Source organism: Pyrgilauda ruficollis, unplaced genomic scaffold (genome assembly GCF_017590135.1).
Source record: "Pyrgilauda ruficollis isolate IOZ18807 unplaced genomic scaffold, ASM1759013v1 scaffold4, whole genome shotgun sequence".
In the NCBI taxonomy this organism is placed as follows: domain Eukaryota; kingdom Metazoa; phylum Chordata; class Aves; order Passeriformes; family Passeridae; genus Pyrgilauda; species Pyrgilauda ruficollis.
Window position 1 is genome coordinate 10,951,378 of NW_024525489.1, and position 16,973 is coordinate 10,968,350.

The window sequence follows — 16,973 nt, forward strand, 5'->3', positions numbered from 1 at the left end:
AAGGGCAGTGAGGTCCATTTTCAACATACGGAAGTTTTGGAATTCTCCTCTTACTGCAGGCTAATTCAAGGAGAACTTAAGTTTACAGCCTAGACTGAAGTAGGAAATTATGAGTTTCAAACTGTATTTTGCTAGTCTGTTGTCCCTATAATTGAACTAGGTCAAATGATTTTTCCATGGTTCTCTTCTACAGGCAGGCACTTTCTGTTATTAAATCAAGAGCCTTTCCTGGAACTACTGATTTTCTATTAATTTTCAGATATTGCAGAAGTTGGGAAGCTAGGAGTGTTAAGTTTGAGCTCCACCCATTCTTTGTCCCACAGGAGATAATTCTCTCATCATTTCAGTGGGAATTGTTTACCAAGATATTTTCCACTAACTTTTAAAGTCAGTCTTTGTTCTCCGTGCCAAGTGGCACACAAAAAAAATGTGCACTTGCATCTTGGGAAGCATCATATCCTCAGGAAAGCTCTCTTGATTAGGTTTATTACTCAGCTGTAACTTTTCCTGCAAAACTCAAGTATATCAATACACTTTGTGATGTTTGTGTCCACCTTGGAGGGAAGGAAAAGGTGGTGGTGCTAGTTACCAGCACTGATTGAGCCACTAATCTTGCAGAACATTACGCAATACTAAGACTGTTTCTCCAAGCAGAAGCAATCCTGTGGACTTTTTGTAGATAGAATAGAATTCATCACAGTGATCAGCATTTACACCTCTATGAATTACTAAAATGGCCAGCACGTGAATGTCTGGTTTTAATTGGGGGGGGTAGGTGGTGGTGGGTGGAGTGTGTGCAGGGGAAAGTAGGAAAAAAAATATTCAATATAGCAAATAGCTATAGAATGCCTAAAATTTTTATCATCAAGTCTTATGTATCCTGTTTCATGCTGCTCATGCTTTGTCTAATTTTGATCATCTATTCAAGCAGGGAATAGCTGGTAGGATTATTTACCTTTCCTGTTTCCAAACAATGATGTAGAATTAATTTATCTGTAAATTCACAACTTGTTTCCACTGGACTGTGTCCTGAAGTTTCCAGACTCATAAATATTACATTTAAGCCACAATTAGAGTTTCATGTGTCTTTCCAGGCATGTAAAGAGATGGTTCTTTACATCTCCTCTAAGTTCATGATTTATTGCATGGCCTTCAGATAACAAGCGAAAACCAGAGCAGAGCATATATCTTCTAAATTTGTATGTAAAATCTTTCCCTCCCTTCTTGTCTCTGACTAATGAGAGCTATTTCTGGATAATGAATTGAGATTGTACTTGAAGAGCATGATTTCTGCTGTCTAATGCGGGTTAATTAACAGATTGCCTTTCTAAAGTATCACTTAGTCTGATTAAATTTTAATTGAAAAACAAGAAAACAGATGAGCACTTAAAAGACTGAAATAAAGAGTGTTTCTGTCTGTGACAAATGTGCATTCTCTACCCTCATTCATTTTGCCAGCTAGGAAGAATATAGAATAAGAGGACACAGAGACAAAGAGAGGTGCTTGTGCCTGTATTACTGTCTTTAATGAGACTGCCCTTCATATGTTAAATTAATTATTTCCTCTTTTCACTGCATTGTCACTGTCAGCAGTTACGGATTAACAAAGCCAAGTGCTTGGTCTCTGTTACAAATTCATCATTTTAGCATTGTTCCCACAGACACTCTGCACTTGCCAAAACATAAAACCCAGGAGAAAAAATCCTGAAATTGCCAGGAGAAATAAGAGAGAAATAAAACTCAGGAGAAAAAAACGCAGAATGAAATTTATCACTCTGTTCTTTTTGAGACTCGGTCCACTGAAGAACTTGCTGCATTGTTTAACATGTGTGTAATTGGTGCTGTGTTAAAATAATGGTGCTGAAGAGAAAGGGTGGAAAAATACTATCTAGTATCAGTGCCTGGGAGAAGGTGTGGGAAAACTCTTTTCCGCTTGGTAGAATAGGTAGAAAGCAGATCTATTCTGCAAAGTCAGGACAGATTCTTAAGCCACTATCCTTAATAAAGGTAGGGAGGTGTGACAGTATTATCTCTTATGTTTTATTTATAATTGCATTGTATCTAAACACAAATTCTTTTGAAAAACTTCACTCACACACTTTTGGAAGGTGCTGGAGACTGTATGCAATAGTAAATTGTGGTGGGTTGACACTGGTTGGATGCCAGGCACTCAACAAAGTCTCTCCATCACTCCCCTCCGCAACTGGACAGAAGAGAGAAAATACAGTGAAAGGTTTGTGAGTTGAGATAAGGACAGGAAGAGATCACTCACCAGTTACCATCACAGGCAAAACAGTTTCAACATGGGGATATTAATTGAATTTATTACTGACAAAATCAGAGCAGGATGATGAAAAGTAAAATAAATCTGAAATAAAACACCTTCTCCTTACCCCTCCCTCCTTCACAGGCTCTACCTCCTCCCACTCAGTGGCTCAGGGAGACAGGGAATGGGGGTGTTATGGTCAGCTCGACACATTCCTGCCAGTTCTCAGGGAGAGGAGTTGTTCCCCTGCTCTGCTATGGAGTCCCTCCCACAGGAGACTGTTCTCCATGAACTTCTCTAGTAGGAGTCTGTCTCATGGACAGCAGTTCTCTCTGAGCTGCTGCACTGTGGGTCACTCTTTCGTGGGGTTCAGTCCTTCAGGCACAACCTGCTCCAGCGTGGGTCCCCCACGGGGTCACAGGTCCTACCAGGAAACCTGCTCCAGAGTGAGCTCTCTCCATGGGTCTGCACATTCCTGCCAGGACCCTGCTCCAGCACAGGCCTCCCATGGGGTCACAGCCTCTTCTCAGGCATCTGCCTGCTCTGGTCTGGGGCTCCTCCACAGGCTGTAAGATCTCTGCATCCCCAGGGACCTCCATGGGCTTCAGGGACTGCTCCATCATGGTTTGCACCAGGGGCTGCAGGGGAATCTCAGCTCCAGAACCTGGAGCATCTCCCACCCATCCTTCTGCACTGACCTTGGTGTCTGCAGAGCTGCTCCTCCCACATTCTCACTCCTCTCTGCTCTGGCTGCAGTTACCTCAGAGCAATAACATTTTTTTCCTTTTTAACTACATTACCATAGAGGTGTTATCATCATTTCTGCTAGACCCAGCCTTGGCCAGTGGCATGTCCATCTTGGAACTGGCTGGCCATGGAGGAAACTTCAAGCAGATTCTCATAGAAGCCACCCCCATAGCCCCCCCAACTACCAAAGCGTGGCCACACAAACACAATGGATTCGCTAACCCATACCAAGGATGCTGTTGTTTAAATACTCTTTGCATTTACAGATGATTCTGGGATTGGGTAGTGTGAATTTTAAGAACAGCTAGTGTGATAGAACTTCAGATGCAAATAGGAGTTCACTGGCGTATCCAACAAACTCTTTTGCAGAGAGATTTTGGAGCTCATGTTGAGCAGTTCCAGTTTGCTTTGGAGGATGTCAGTTTCTTCATCAGTTCTGAGAATGTAAATAAACCTTACAGAAGCTTCCTCAGAATTATACTAAATAGTGAATATTCTCAAGTGTAAAGGTATGTGTGTAGGATTAAGATGTCAATGTTTTCTAATCCTTCTTCAAACTCACACCCTTTAAAGGACATACACAGTGCTTCTTTACAGTGCAGTGACGCAGTTATTTAGTCAAGAGTATTTTCTCTCTGGTAAAGACCATTTCCATGTTTCTGTGTGTTTGATAGTATCTTGTTTGGTAGTTTCTTGTGTTTGGTGTTCTTACTGGACAGCCTATTCTGTGCTGGTTAATCAGTAAATTAAAGGGGATGTTGAGCTCTAATCCAGTTTTCTTCATAGCATGTACTTAATTGCTTTCACTGGAATCTGCTTTCAAAGTCCGGTAAAGGACAAGGTATCCCACTCTGTGCTTTCTCCACCTCAACGGAGATAATAAAATATTGCAATAAAACTAGCAAGACTGCTTTAAAAAAAAAAAAGTGCCAGCCATATCAAAGTCTCAGAACAGGAGGTTTCCCACTTAAAAATAAATCAATAATGAATTGTGACAAAATGACTTAAATAAGAAATCAAGAACAAGACATGTAAAGAAATCTTCTGGGTGTTCTGTGTTCTAAACTAACAGCCAGAAATGATGCCTAATTTGCTGTCTGTTGTATCACAAAACTATGCAGAGTGAAAACCAGGCATGTATTTACATGCATTCTTTAACTATCAGGCTTAGATGTAGGGACAGCTTTGTAGGAAGAGGCATGTGCTGGAGGCTCAATTAGGTAAGAAAAATTCTGCTTAGGTGAAGGCACAAGTTCCTGACAGACCAACGTAAAGCATAATGAAAGGAAAGCAATAGAGTGTCTTGGTTCTGTAATTAATTTATGCATTGAGAAGCACTGTTGCACGGACAGAATGAAACACTAAGAAGTTGGCTGGGTAAGTGAAGAATCAACAAGATTAGCCAAACTTTTTCTGCAGAGCAAGTTCAATCTTGTTATATAACCTTTTGGATAAAGTGTGTTATATACAATGCATTTGAACTGTACATATACCTTTCTGTTTTGTATGCTGTAAGATACTGGTGGATCATTTAAAGTCACTTGTAGCAAATTTAAATAACTTTCATAATTGCCTTATTAAAAGCACACAAATAAACAAAAACCCCTGACATGTTGAAGCAGTTAAAAAAACCCAACAAAACTTGAGTTCTTCTTTTTCCCTAGACTGTGGAAAAGTGAGAAGATAATATTCTATCTGCTGTATTGATAGAAGTGTGAAAATATCTCATTCTGGGTAAAGTCTTGCTATTGTTGGAAAAAACTCCTCCCTTGAAGTATGTTAATCCATATTTTGCCAGGATTTTTTTCCCCTACTGGGAATTTTCAAAACTTTGTCCTTTGATAAGAGAACTATATTTTAAGACTAAACTGTTGATTGAAAAATGTAAAATATGTATGCACTTGCAATAGCACTTGCACTGCATTTATAAAGTGATTGGTTATGACAGCAAGGGGAAAATTTTTCTCCTGCTATTTGTAGTTGATCTACATAGGAATGTAAACCTGGGGAATAACACTTGCTTTCCAGGGTTTGTTTTTATTTTTTTCTTCTGTTTCAATTCATAGATAAGGGGGAAGGAATCCTGTATAGTCCTAGTGATCTCTAGTTTTTTGCATATCTTCATGTATTCTTTTGGTTGTGTGTGTTATTTACATCTGTCAACATCAAGCATGAAGCCTGTGGAGTTTCTGTTCTTGTAGAAGTGAAAGTTAACATTATTCCCTCAATGACTACTTCCTATTTTTTGTTTCAGTTTCAACTTTGACCTTGTGGTAGGTGGCTACCATCCACAACCCCATTGTCCTGCTAGAAACAAGCTTTTTTTCTGCCTTGGATTTTGTTTGTTAAAACAGACTATACAAATTCTAGGATTATCAAGAGTCTTGCAGAACCTAGTTTAACACAGGCCAGCTGGGTATTCACTCCTTTATGCTTAGCTGATCCAGAACCAGACTTGTGTAGTCAACTGATGTCCTCTTCACTTAATGTGGAATTTATTAATTCCCACCATCCTTCTGTAATGCAGGTGCTGCTGACTCATATCCTGCACCTCTTGCCCCAACCTCTTGCTTTCAGGTCAACTCTCTGCATAGGTCAGTAAAGGACAGTAAAACTTTCACAGGTTAGCAAGACACAAGGGTGTTGCCTGTCAGACTGAGACAATGTGGTTCATTTGTCTTATTTTTCTTTCTCAAAAAAGGTCGCAAACCATTCCCCACAGAAGAGAAGTAGGAAATCCAGGACTCAGCTAAAAGACTTCTTTTTACATCTGGCATGGTTCTTGCCCTGCCAAACATGAAATTCGTACTGCAAACAGAGATAATGCTGAGAGGGAAATGAGAGGTCAGCTATCCTAAGTCCTGCTGGTTCGGGTAATCATGCAGAGACTGTCAAGTGGCGAAAGCAGCCTCAAAGGCTTGTCCACTTGGCCGCATGTGCTGGCCCTGGTAATACTGCCAGTGTGATTCAGATGGGAGCACTTCAGTCCAAGCAAGCAGTTAGGGTAAGTCTGTCATTACACTAGAGATAGGAGTGAAAATAGATGGCAGGAACCACAATTGTGTGTTTTTCCAGTGGGTTTGAGCTGCTCAGAAGGGGAGGATGGTTACCACCTTGCTTTCCTGAGAACTCTTGCCTTGAGCAGATTACAAATGAAAGGTGCCAGGTGCCAAGTGGCAGAAACACACATGTCCAGATAGGGTGCTGCTGGTTTGCATTCTAGGCTGTGTGGGTTTTTTGTATTCTAATCCTTAAAGAATTTTTTTTCCTTTCCAAGAAGTGATGAGCTTCCATTTCTGTGCACTGACACGTGTATAGCAGCCGTTCTAAAGATGACATGGGAATAGCTGATCTTTCTGCTGCCTTGATGAAATCATTTCACCGTATGTGAATTCTCTCGGCTTTCTGCAGCTCTGCCACGTTGTGTCTCTGGCTACCAAAGTAAGCAGCGTGGCACAGCAAGATTTTCTTAGAAGCACTGCATCTGTCTTTGAGGTTGGGAAGAGAGGTGAAAGAATATATAGGTTAATATGAAATCTTTGAGGAACTCAAACAGGAATTTTTATTAAAACATTACTTTTGTACACCTCATATATCTAGACATGAAAAGTAATGGGGAGAAAGAATTTTTTATTCATTGGTAAAATCATTAGTTGCATAGTTGGCTTCACTTTCCGCTTCCTTACCCAAAACCCAAGCTGCCAAGGTATTCCAGAGAGGAAAATATTTTCTCTGATGGACAGTATCTTCCATTCAGTTGGGGCACATTGGGGGTGCAGAGTGAAAGCCAATCACCTTCAATATCTACCTTGTTTGTTTGTTGTTTTCTCTTTCTCCAGTGACTATAACTCAGAACAATAAATTATGGTGTTTAGTATTACATTAGATACGTATTTGTTGTTTAACAACTAAACGCAGAAACCTACTCAGTAGTTGACCTATGACAGCTGTAAGCCAGGATTAATATATTCTAGTTTGACTGTGAATTTACAACTTGATCTAGCTATAAAGTACAAAAGTAGCTTACAAAATTCAGACTGTGCCTGTGAAATAGGTTCTGCTGCTTTTAATGTGTAAACAGACATCAAAGTGCAATATGCCAACAGGACAGGAAACTTCTGCCCGTGGCTACTGTGCTGCTGTCTGCATAATGAGTCTGAGGATGCTGTCCTGTCAGTCTAGCTGTGACCACCCACAGGCATTTTTCCTTCGAAAAGGTTACTGGCTGAGAGGTTTTCTTCTCTCTTTATGTATTTTTATGTATGTATCTTTATGTATGTAATTTTGCGACAATATTATCCAGGTCAGCAGAACTTTGTAATGTATATCTGACTTGGGAGTCTTAACATGTGATTCAGGTTTGTTATTATTGGAAAGATATCCATTAACAATTAAATATGTTTTTATTGCATCTAAAAATAAGATTATTATAAACAGCTGACTGCTACTGTAACTTTATAGCTGGATCCAGAAAACCTAAATCACTTGAAAACCCATATGGGACAAGTAAAAGGGTGTGCAATTGCATTGGCATGGGTTTTAACTGTTTGTGTAGTTTTAACTGTTTATGTAGTTTTTTGTTCATACAATTGCTTGTACCACTTCACCTATCTGTTTAGTCCTGCTGCTACTGGATTTGGTTAAAAACTGAAATATGGTTAAAGATGAACAGCAGTATACTGTTCATCTGATAGTTTAAAATTTATTACCCTGGACAATTTTATTGTGACTGCTAAGTTGTCAGTATTATACTTCCCTATGATTAGATAACTACTGCACTTCTCTGGTTTCTTCAAATTGTGTAAAAGTTTTAGATATCAATGTGAAAAAAGATTGCTGTTAAAGCTTTTTTATTCCTTGTAGGAAAGTCTCTAAAGTACTTGGTATATTCTAAATTCAATGTTTTTCAGTGCACTACATCTTTACATCCTCGATAAAACAACTTTAGAAAGAAGCAAAATTACTCCTATGTTCTTTTGGAGTCAAAAGTGAGGACAAAGCCTAGGAGTCCTCAAAGGATGCAGTCAGTTCTTGCTTTAATGGATTCAGCTTTCAGAAGCTGTGATTGTCCATTACACTGTAATACTGTTGAGAGTAGAATGAAAGCCACTGGGTCTAATTTCAGGCTTAATAGTTCAATTACATCTCCTTTCTTGTGGAAAAACAGCATTTCAAAAGACAATTGTTCATACCACTGGGAGAACCTTAAAGCTGCCATTAGACCTATATGTCAGATCCCCTGGGAATGCTTTGAAGAACATGAAGGGTGGCTTTAGCCTCTTCAAAGGAGACCTGGCTCTGAGCAATATCTGGCTGTTCTTCCTGTATGTAATAGGGTGTCTGTGGGGCAGGATCTGTTGCTCTAGTTTATATGTAGTCAGTTTATTGTCTTCTGTCTTCAGTCTGGAGTATCTGTCTATCTGGCCACAAGTACCCCAGAAGTCCTTCCTATTGCTTATTGTCATCAGACCCAACTGTTCCTTACTACACTATCTTAAGATTTTCTTGCACTCCTTAAGTCTTAGAATAAAGTCAGTAGCGGTGTGTGACCTATATGGGCCAAGACTTCTCCTTGCTATTTTTGAGAACTTTCCAGCCCTACTGTTACTTGTATGGAGGGGATTCAAGTGGCAGGTTCCTAAAACAGTCCTGCCTTTACCGGTATGAACTTTCTTGAGGTGAGACCTAAGGCGATGTATAAATTATGAGTTAGTTATTTTCAGCTTTTGCATTTGGGCATACTTGAAAAAGTATTTTAAAATTACATCTTTCAAGATACTAATACTTGCCCCATCTACCTTCTTCTTCCTCTTCCTTGTCTCGTATTTTACAATCCAAAGACTTTTTGGTGGAAGTTTTCCGTAGTTTAGGAAATAAAGCACAGCCAGCATGGGGCATTCTGTATCCTAGCATATGAAAACAAAGACATCGCTGACATTAGAACCTAACAGATTTGCCAAGCAAAAAAACACAACCATGTTTGCTGTTCAGTTGTATAGTGTCCACTCACTTTTTTTGTTTGTTTTAAGCCAAAATCTTTAATTATTTCAGTATGGGCAAAAGTTAAGCTGTTTGGAAAGCAGCTACATATTTCCCACAGGACCAAAGCTATATAAGCGTGTTTTGTGACTGTCTTTGTTCCTGCAGCTGGGATGCATATATTGCATTCAGACTTATTGCAGGCATAAAGTAACTTAGAAGACTGGACTGTAGATCTTAGATAATTAATTGTGTGCTAATAGCCAATAGATGTGTGCAAATAGGGACAAGAAGAGGGTGTCGGCTGTGTTTGGAGAATTATCTGTGGTTCACTATACCAAGGGTTCATATAACTTGTAGGGCCATCTCCCCCAGAATGTTAGCTGCCTGGCTGTGAACAGCAGCTGTGTGCCACTCAGTCCAGCAGCTTCTTCCCCTCAGATCTGGGCCCTCTTAACACCTCCAGACCTCATATCCTGGCAGGTCTTGGCATAATTGTATGTACTGGGAAACTGAGCTCATGAGGTCAGGTCAAGGTGGATTAATGCAGTGAGATAATGGCCCATGACAATGGGAGTGGATAGTTCACTGGGTCTCTTGGAGATCACTTGCTCTGTGAGGAAACAACAATGGAAAAAAATGCAAGTGTGATTATGGAATGGGAAGTGACTGGAAAGCTGGTGCTTAGTGTAACATTTAGGCAATGGAAGAAGTTAAGGCATCTTTTCAAAAATAATAGATAACAGATTGTGTTTTTCAGGTGATTTGGATGTCCCTTGGGACTTCCAGGAAGTTCCTCTGCAGACTATGGCAGAAATGAATGATCATACTTTGATTGGTTTCTTCTCAGATGAGCTCTTGTGATCCATTTCTTTTTGGAATAGAGTTTGTGTGTTTTACTTGCCTGCTCTCAACCTTCCTGTTTTAGGGCTGCTTCTCATTTGTACACCACTTTCTCATGTTAAATGAGTGCATTGGTGTGAACTCTGTCCCTTTTCTATCCAGAGCCTGTAGGCTATGGAAAGACACTGCATCCAGTTTTACACACACTTTGAGTTTACCAAGAGGAAAAAAAAAAAAAAATCTAGTTCTTTACCTTCACTCACTTTCAATGCTTCTCCTTTTATCTGCTGGAACAGCCTGTGTGTTGAAAGTGCATTTTTAATTAAATTGTGTGCATCTTGTATATGTACAATACTTTCACTTTGAGGGCATTTTTATTATACTAAAAGGGTGGTGATAGGTAGTAAGTCTCAAGAATAATTAAAACTTGTGTTAACTTGTGTATGTTTTCAGTAGTGATTAAACTTTGTGTTGAGTCTCTGCTGGGTCCAAGATCAGATCTTAATCAAGTAGAAAGGAAGGAAGGCGTGATGGGGGAAGGAAGAGTTGGTTGTTACCTTTAAAAGTTCTTGCCAGTTTAAGATAAACATCACCTGTCATGTTTATTTCTAAAAAAAATTTTTTTTAAAGTGTATTGCTTCCAGTATTTTAAATATTTATCTGCAGATAGTTTTTATGTTCAACACTTTTTGAGGGAGAAATGCATACAGTGGGTAATATTACAAATCAACATTTGGAAATATCTTCACCTTTTCTGTCTATTGATGTAGCCTCAGAGTTTTGTTCAGTGTTTACACTGAAGGAAAAAAAAGCAGAGTAATGTGCTAAGGCTTTAACTGCATCATGATGCTACAGGGCAAACATTTAAATAACTAGAGATTTCCCAGAGGGATTATGGTATATCTGTTTGGTTTTTTCCTTTTACTTGGGGAGGTAGAAATGCATTTCAGAATCAGCAAGATGCATGGTTTTGATCTGAAATTCGCACTTTCTGCACTAAATAAGAATTAGTGCTTTGCATTTACCACGGCATACCAGATTCCAGCGTGGGAGAAGAAAAGGGCCTGATTCAAGGACAATGATTGGAATCCTGTTGCATGAAATGCTTTGAAAAAAATGTTAATTTCTCTGTCTTTGAAAAGTACAGTTTTACCATTTGCTTTTAGATGGTTTGACTTCGGTAGAGACAGCAGGTGAATTAACATGAATCACATGAGCTTTGCCAAGGATTCTATGAGATTTAAACCCAAGTCAAGCTGAGGCATGAAACAGTGTTTTGAAATTGATAGTAGTTCTGAAGATGTCCCTAGTATTAAACCAAATTCAAGATCTGCACTGGAGTTTAAATGCTACTTCAGCCTGCAAGAGTGTTATTTGCTCTCTGGAGGACATCCATTTGGTTTAAACTTGTAAGTCAAGTAAAAGTTTATCTAGTTGAAACTCCCTATTGAAATGTCAGAGCACCTGCATTAATTTTTCTTGTGTGAAGAAAGTCTTTAGTATTTAATAAAATTATTTTTAGTGAATATACTAGGCCAGCCTTCACAAAAAACTCAAGAGATTATTTTGAAAGTATGAGCTAAGGGGGGAAACCTGAGAGGGACAGACACATTTCTTTTTTTAGGCTGCCAGGATTTTACAAGATCATTGTTACTTTTTCCTTACAGATTGTGTCAGATGCTGCTGGACAGGGGGTTGCCATCACTGGGAACAATACTTTTAACAACTGGAATTGGCCTAACGCTGTGATCTTTGCTGCTACTGTGATCACAACAATCGGTAAATATTTACTATGTCAACCTTCCTAGCTGTAGTTTTCTGTGGGCTCTACTGTTTTTGTACTCTCCCATTTCTGTGTCAAGGTAGCCACTGAATAAAGTCCCCATGGCTGGAGCTGCCTAAAGTATGTGTTCACCTGCAGATTCATGGAGGAAAAAAACAAGGGTTTTGGCACCCTCTGCACATGTGTACAGAAGAGAAAAGTGTGCCTTTCCAATAAGTAATGGATTAAAGGTGCTGTTGGTGTTGCCTGGTGTCATTCCAGTTCCATTGATTTATGCACTTAATTTCCAAATTGTAAAATTCCAAAACAAAAGCGTAACAAAGCATTCCATTAAACTAATACCTAAAGCAAGTGCATATGAGGTTTTTGGACTGCTGTCGTGTTACACACATGCGTTCTCTTGAGCTACTACTAAATTATCAGTGTTCCTGGCTTGCAGACCTAGCTATATTTTTTATCCACCTCTTAAAAAAATGTGAAGCAGAACAACTGTTGCTTTTTAAATATCACTATGATTTGTCCTTGTAAGATCCTCTGCACTGGAAGACTTCTTTCTCCTGTGATATGTAGGTTTTCAGAACTCAACATCATTTGCCTTCTGCATTTACAGAAAAATCTTTGCTATATGGTGTTGTTACATACTTGTTGCATAATTAAAAAAAAAAAGGGGGGGGAATGCAAAATAAACAGAGAGGACTGAATGTAGAAGTCTTACTGTTAAACCATATGCAGTACTGTGGTTTTCTTTATTATTTAAAATTCACAATACCCAGCTTATAATATAACTTATGAAAAATTTTGAAGTCAATAACACACCTAAATAAGAAGACTCTGTCAGAAGTTAAAAAATAGGCTGCTGATTTTAGAGCCTGAATCTGTCATGCCCTGTTGGGTTCTATGACCAGCAAAGAACTAAATTCATTTGAAGTATCTTGCACTTACTTGCCTTGCACTTAACTCAAAAGCTCTTACCCTGTAAAGATACCAGGTCACAAGTTAAATGTGTATAGTGGATCTTTCACCTGGGATCTAGCTTCAGGATGAATTTTGAGTTTCATTCTGTAAAATTAAATCAGTCAAGTTTAAACAGTGCTGCTTAAGATTGGGACATCATATTAGAAGTTTTGAGATGAGCTTTATTTTCTATTTATCCCATCTTCTCCAGAAAAAGATGCACCAAATCTAGGGAACACTTAAAGTGCAGTAATGGAATATGTGTTTGTTAGCGTAGAATTGGAACACATCCAGTTTCAGAAGATGAGCAGCTGGAGTAAACTAAATCCCTTTTAGATGGTGAAGTAAGGAGTGCCCAGCACAGTAGGAGCCCACACAGTGTTTTGTGCACAGGTAGAATTGCCTTGAATTCTCTTCAGCCAGAATAGACTGAGGACATACTTACCTCTTTCAGGTTACGGAAATGTTTCCCCAAAGACACACGCTGGGCGTCTCTTCTGCATATTTTATGGGCTTTTTGGAGTCCCTCTCTGCTTGACGTGGATCAGTGCTCTAGGGAAATTCTTTGGAGGACGTGCCAAGAGGCTGGGCCAGTTTCTGACGAAAAGAGGAGTAAGCCTGGTAAGCCCTTACTTGTTTACCCTTGAACTGTGTAGTTTTGATGCATGAATTAAGCTTACATTTCATAACTTGACTGCTTATCTCGTAGTAAATGGACACTTGCACAAATTTTCCCAAATGGTATTGCACTGAAAGAACTAAAAGAGGGATGGGGTCTGATGTGTTAGTTCTGCAAGAAGTTTAGCAAAATGAGATCTCCTAAAAACCTTTGGTACTGCTTCTTATGTTAAAGAACTTTGGAACAAATGTACATAAGGCTCCATTTCACAGATGTTTCATTCAAGCTCCTCAGGCACAGGAGTGAAAATGTGCTGTCCTGCTTGGCTCCCACCTGCCTGCATGCTTGCACAAATATTTCCTGCTGTGCAGTGAACCTACTGCAGAACAATATTTTGTTCTGAGTTTACTGGCTTTTGCTTTTTCGTTTGTGCCATTTTGTTAGCTTTTTGGTGATGATTTGTTTGGGTTTCTTTCTCCTCCATTCCCCAATGCAAGTGAATTCTCAGTTCTAACTGCACAGAAATGGGAGGCAATGCAGGGTCATAGTGCCTGGAGGGCACTGGGACTGCTTTAGCTCCTGGTTTCAGAATCAGAGCAAGAAATTTCTCGGGTTTGCACCTGAGAAGAGTTTAGAAAATAATAGTGAAATATATGTGTATGTGGAGGTTTGTACAGAGGTTGGCATGAGTGGCAAAGTGAAGGAAAAAGAAATGGGAGAGAAACAACATAAAATGCTTCTGATCTTCTGTATTCAAATGAATGAAAGGAAAATTAGAGGTACTGATGGCTTTTTAGACTAGAGTGCTATGTCCATATCCCATTCCAATTTATAAAATACTAGGGACTCCTTAAACTCTTCCAAGGCTGTGAAAGAAAACTATGAGCAAATAATCCTTTTTGAGCAAGTAGTTGTAAGAATAGGGAGTCCTGCCTAAAGTGAAAAAAAAGTGTGTTTACTGCAGTCACATTTAGGGACTTTTAATTATGGCAGCTAAATTGTTAGCACAAAACTGAAATATCTGGTACTGTCAGATGATTCTTGGTGCCATGGGTGGGGAAAAAAAAAATTTGAGATCTTTTCCTGACTTTCTTTTTTATTCACAGAGGAAAGCCCAAATTACATGCACGGCTATATTCATTGTTTGGGGTGTCTTGGTCCATCTGGTTATTCCTCCCTTTGTCTTCATGATGACTGAAGGATGGAATTACATTGAAGGCCTCTATTTCTCATTCATCACTATCACCACCATAGGATTTGGAGATTTTGTTGCTGGTCAGTAATTTTATTTTATGTATTATTTCATTACATGTATAGTGTGGCAATTCTACTTCTAAACTCTTAATTTGAAAAGATGTTTTCTAAGCTTTACCAACACATTTTGCAGGATAGAATATTCCATTAAGGCTGGGTACTGATCCAGTGGACTAGATATGGCTCTTCAGTGTTGGTGTAGACACCTAAGGCCTTTTTTGGGTTAATTTTGCAGCCAGAGCCCATAAGTCCCTCTGGTACCCCAGGGTCTGTATTTCGGGCAAGGAGCTACCCTGCCCACCATGTTAGTTGTGCACCTTCGAATGGGATCCAATATACTACGCAGGATGTGCAGGCATTGGGCAATGTTTTCTACACCTGCCTAGAACTAGTCAGTGGGCAATGCTGAGCATATTCGTCTCTCCTCCTAAATCTCTTCTTCCTATAAAAGCCAGTGCTTCGTTCAGCACTTTGGTCCTCATAAGGGAACTCTGAATCTTTTTCTCAATGAAGGTACCTATATATGCATACTTCAGTGGCAGGAAGAAGATTTGTAATTTTTAAACAGGAAAATGTTCACTTTTATATCTTACAAGGAGAGGATAAATATACTTCATTTTTATTTTGTTAGTCCAGTGGTCAGAATACATGTGGCCAAGAAGGGGAAAATGTGGGATCAACTTTTTCTTTCATTTTCCCACTCGTTAGCTCTCTGACCAGTGTTCAAATAACAAGGCTCTTTTAGTGAGGAAGAGAGTAATTCTCAGAGTCATAACTTCAAAGGTTTATCAGCTGTGAGTCTTCTTACAGTAATGTTTTTGTTTTTAATTTCCTGTAGGTGTAAATCCAGATGCAAACTACCATGCGCTTTACAGATATTTTGTGGAGTTATGGATCTATCTGGGACTAGCTTGGCTCTCACTCTTTGTTAACTGGAAGGTCAGTATGTTTGTGGAAGTCCACAAAGCAATCAAGAAACGCAGGAAAAAAAGAAAAGAGTCATTTGAGAACCACCCTCGGCCTAAAAAACCCCTTCAAATGGGTACCTCAAAGGATGTCAACATTTTCAGCTTTCTTTCAAAGAAGGAAGAGACCTACAATGACCTTATAAAGCAAATTGGGAAGAAGGCCCTGAAGACAAGCAATGACAAAATGATTATCGTGGAAAATGCCAAACAGATGAATGCCAGTATAGATGTTCAGGTGACTTACACAAAAACAGAGTCCTTTGAGTATGATGAGGCTTCCCTGGACATTCAAAATGGTCACGTACTGAGACCCCTCCATGACAAACATAGTGGAGACAGCCCTCTAGAAGGAAGCATGTTTGTGAACCAGCTGGACAGGATTAGTGAAGAAGAAGGTGAAGTGTGGGATTCCAGAGACTATCGGCCCTTAATATTTGAGAATGCCAATATAACATTTGTAAATGAAGATGATGATGAAGAAGAAGATATCTCAGATGATGAGGAAACGTCAAAATCCTCTATGGATGATAATCTTGCAGAGGAATCTGAAACTGCAAAAAAATTGGTAAAATTCCCATCCTCTGATGAATCTACCTTTACCAATAATGAGCTAGAACTTTCTGTGCCTTATGAACAACTGATGAATGAATATAATACAGTAAGCAATGTGAAGGCTGCCACGTGAAGCATGCTGGACAATGGTTTTCTGAAAGTGGTCAGTGCATATTGAACATAGAGCAAGGAGAAAAGTAGGTTTGCAGCTTCTCCTGTCTCTTTGAAAACAAAAGCAAGTCCCAGAGTAAGAAACTCCAGTCTCCTTTTCCATCCTAAGTTGGCTTCTGAGCCCATCAGCTTTGCTTTTCTGAAAGACTTGTAAAATAACAGTTGAATTTGGAGTCCCACTCCTTCTTTAGATTTTGTGGTTCTTGAACAAAATAGAAAAGACTAGTTAATACACTGGATCTGTTCTGAGTTCATGCATTTCATTGAGGAAATAGTTTGGGAGTGTAACTATACTGTTGCAAGACTGTTTTGGGCATCAAATATGTTCGGTTACTCCATTACCTTTCACCTCTGAAAACCTGGATTTGAATCCGGCATTTCTCACAAATGAAATCAAGGGGGTTGCTCATTGTTAAGTTGTTACTGCCAAAAATATGGCGCTGTACTTAAAGAGAAACTTTTAATGGAATGCCAGGATACACAGATCTGAGCTGAGCTGTGCTGGTAGACTGAGAAGGAAGCTCTGAAACATCTCTGTATAATGTCAGTGCTTGTCAAATTATAGTGAATTCTAATTTCATAAATAAAATATTAAAATTAAGAGTTCCAAAGGAATGGATTGAGAAGGAGCCCTCTAACAAAGAAGAATCTGGGATGAAGCTTGCCAGTTGGGCTGCTAAGCTGCACATCAGCCCCAGAACTGTCAAAGAGTAAAGTGACTGTAAGACTTATTGATCAAAGCATGTATGGGCAGAAACAGGATGCAATGAACTTTTTTAGTGTTGAAAGTGTCCTTCCACTGTCCATTTCCTAAAGGAAATACTTGAATGAACCTTA

General features: G+C 39.2%; 1 protein-coding gene across 1 annotated transcript in view; it reads left to right on the top strand.

Annotated features, from left to right (window-relative positions):
• The window catches only part of KCNK5 (potassium two pore domain channel subfamily K member 5), a 30,888-nt gene extending 14,558 nt beyond the window's left edge, over window positions 1-16,330 (top strand). The window contains exons 2-5 of the mRNA XM_041477106.1: window positions 11,503-11,614; window positions 13,027-13,193; window positions 14,298-14,466; window positions 15,284-16,330. Coding sequence (XP_041333040.1) covers window positions 11,503-11,614; window positions 13,027-13,193; window positions 14,298-14,466; window positions 15,284-16,098 — 1,263 coding nt within the window. The 3' untranslated portion in view covers window positions 16,099-16,330. The remainder of the gene's footprint in view (window positions 1-11,502; window positions 11,615-13,026; window positions 13,194-14,297; window positions 14,467-15,283) is intronic.
• The last annotated feature ends 643 nt before the right edge of the window (window positions 16,331-16,973 follow it).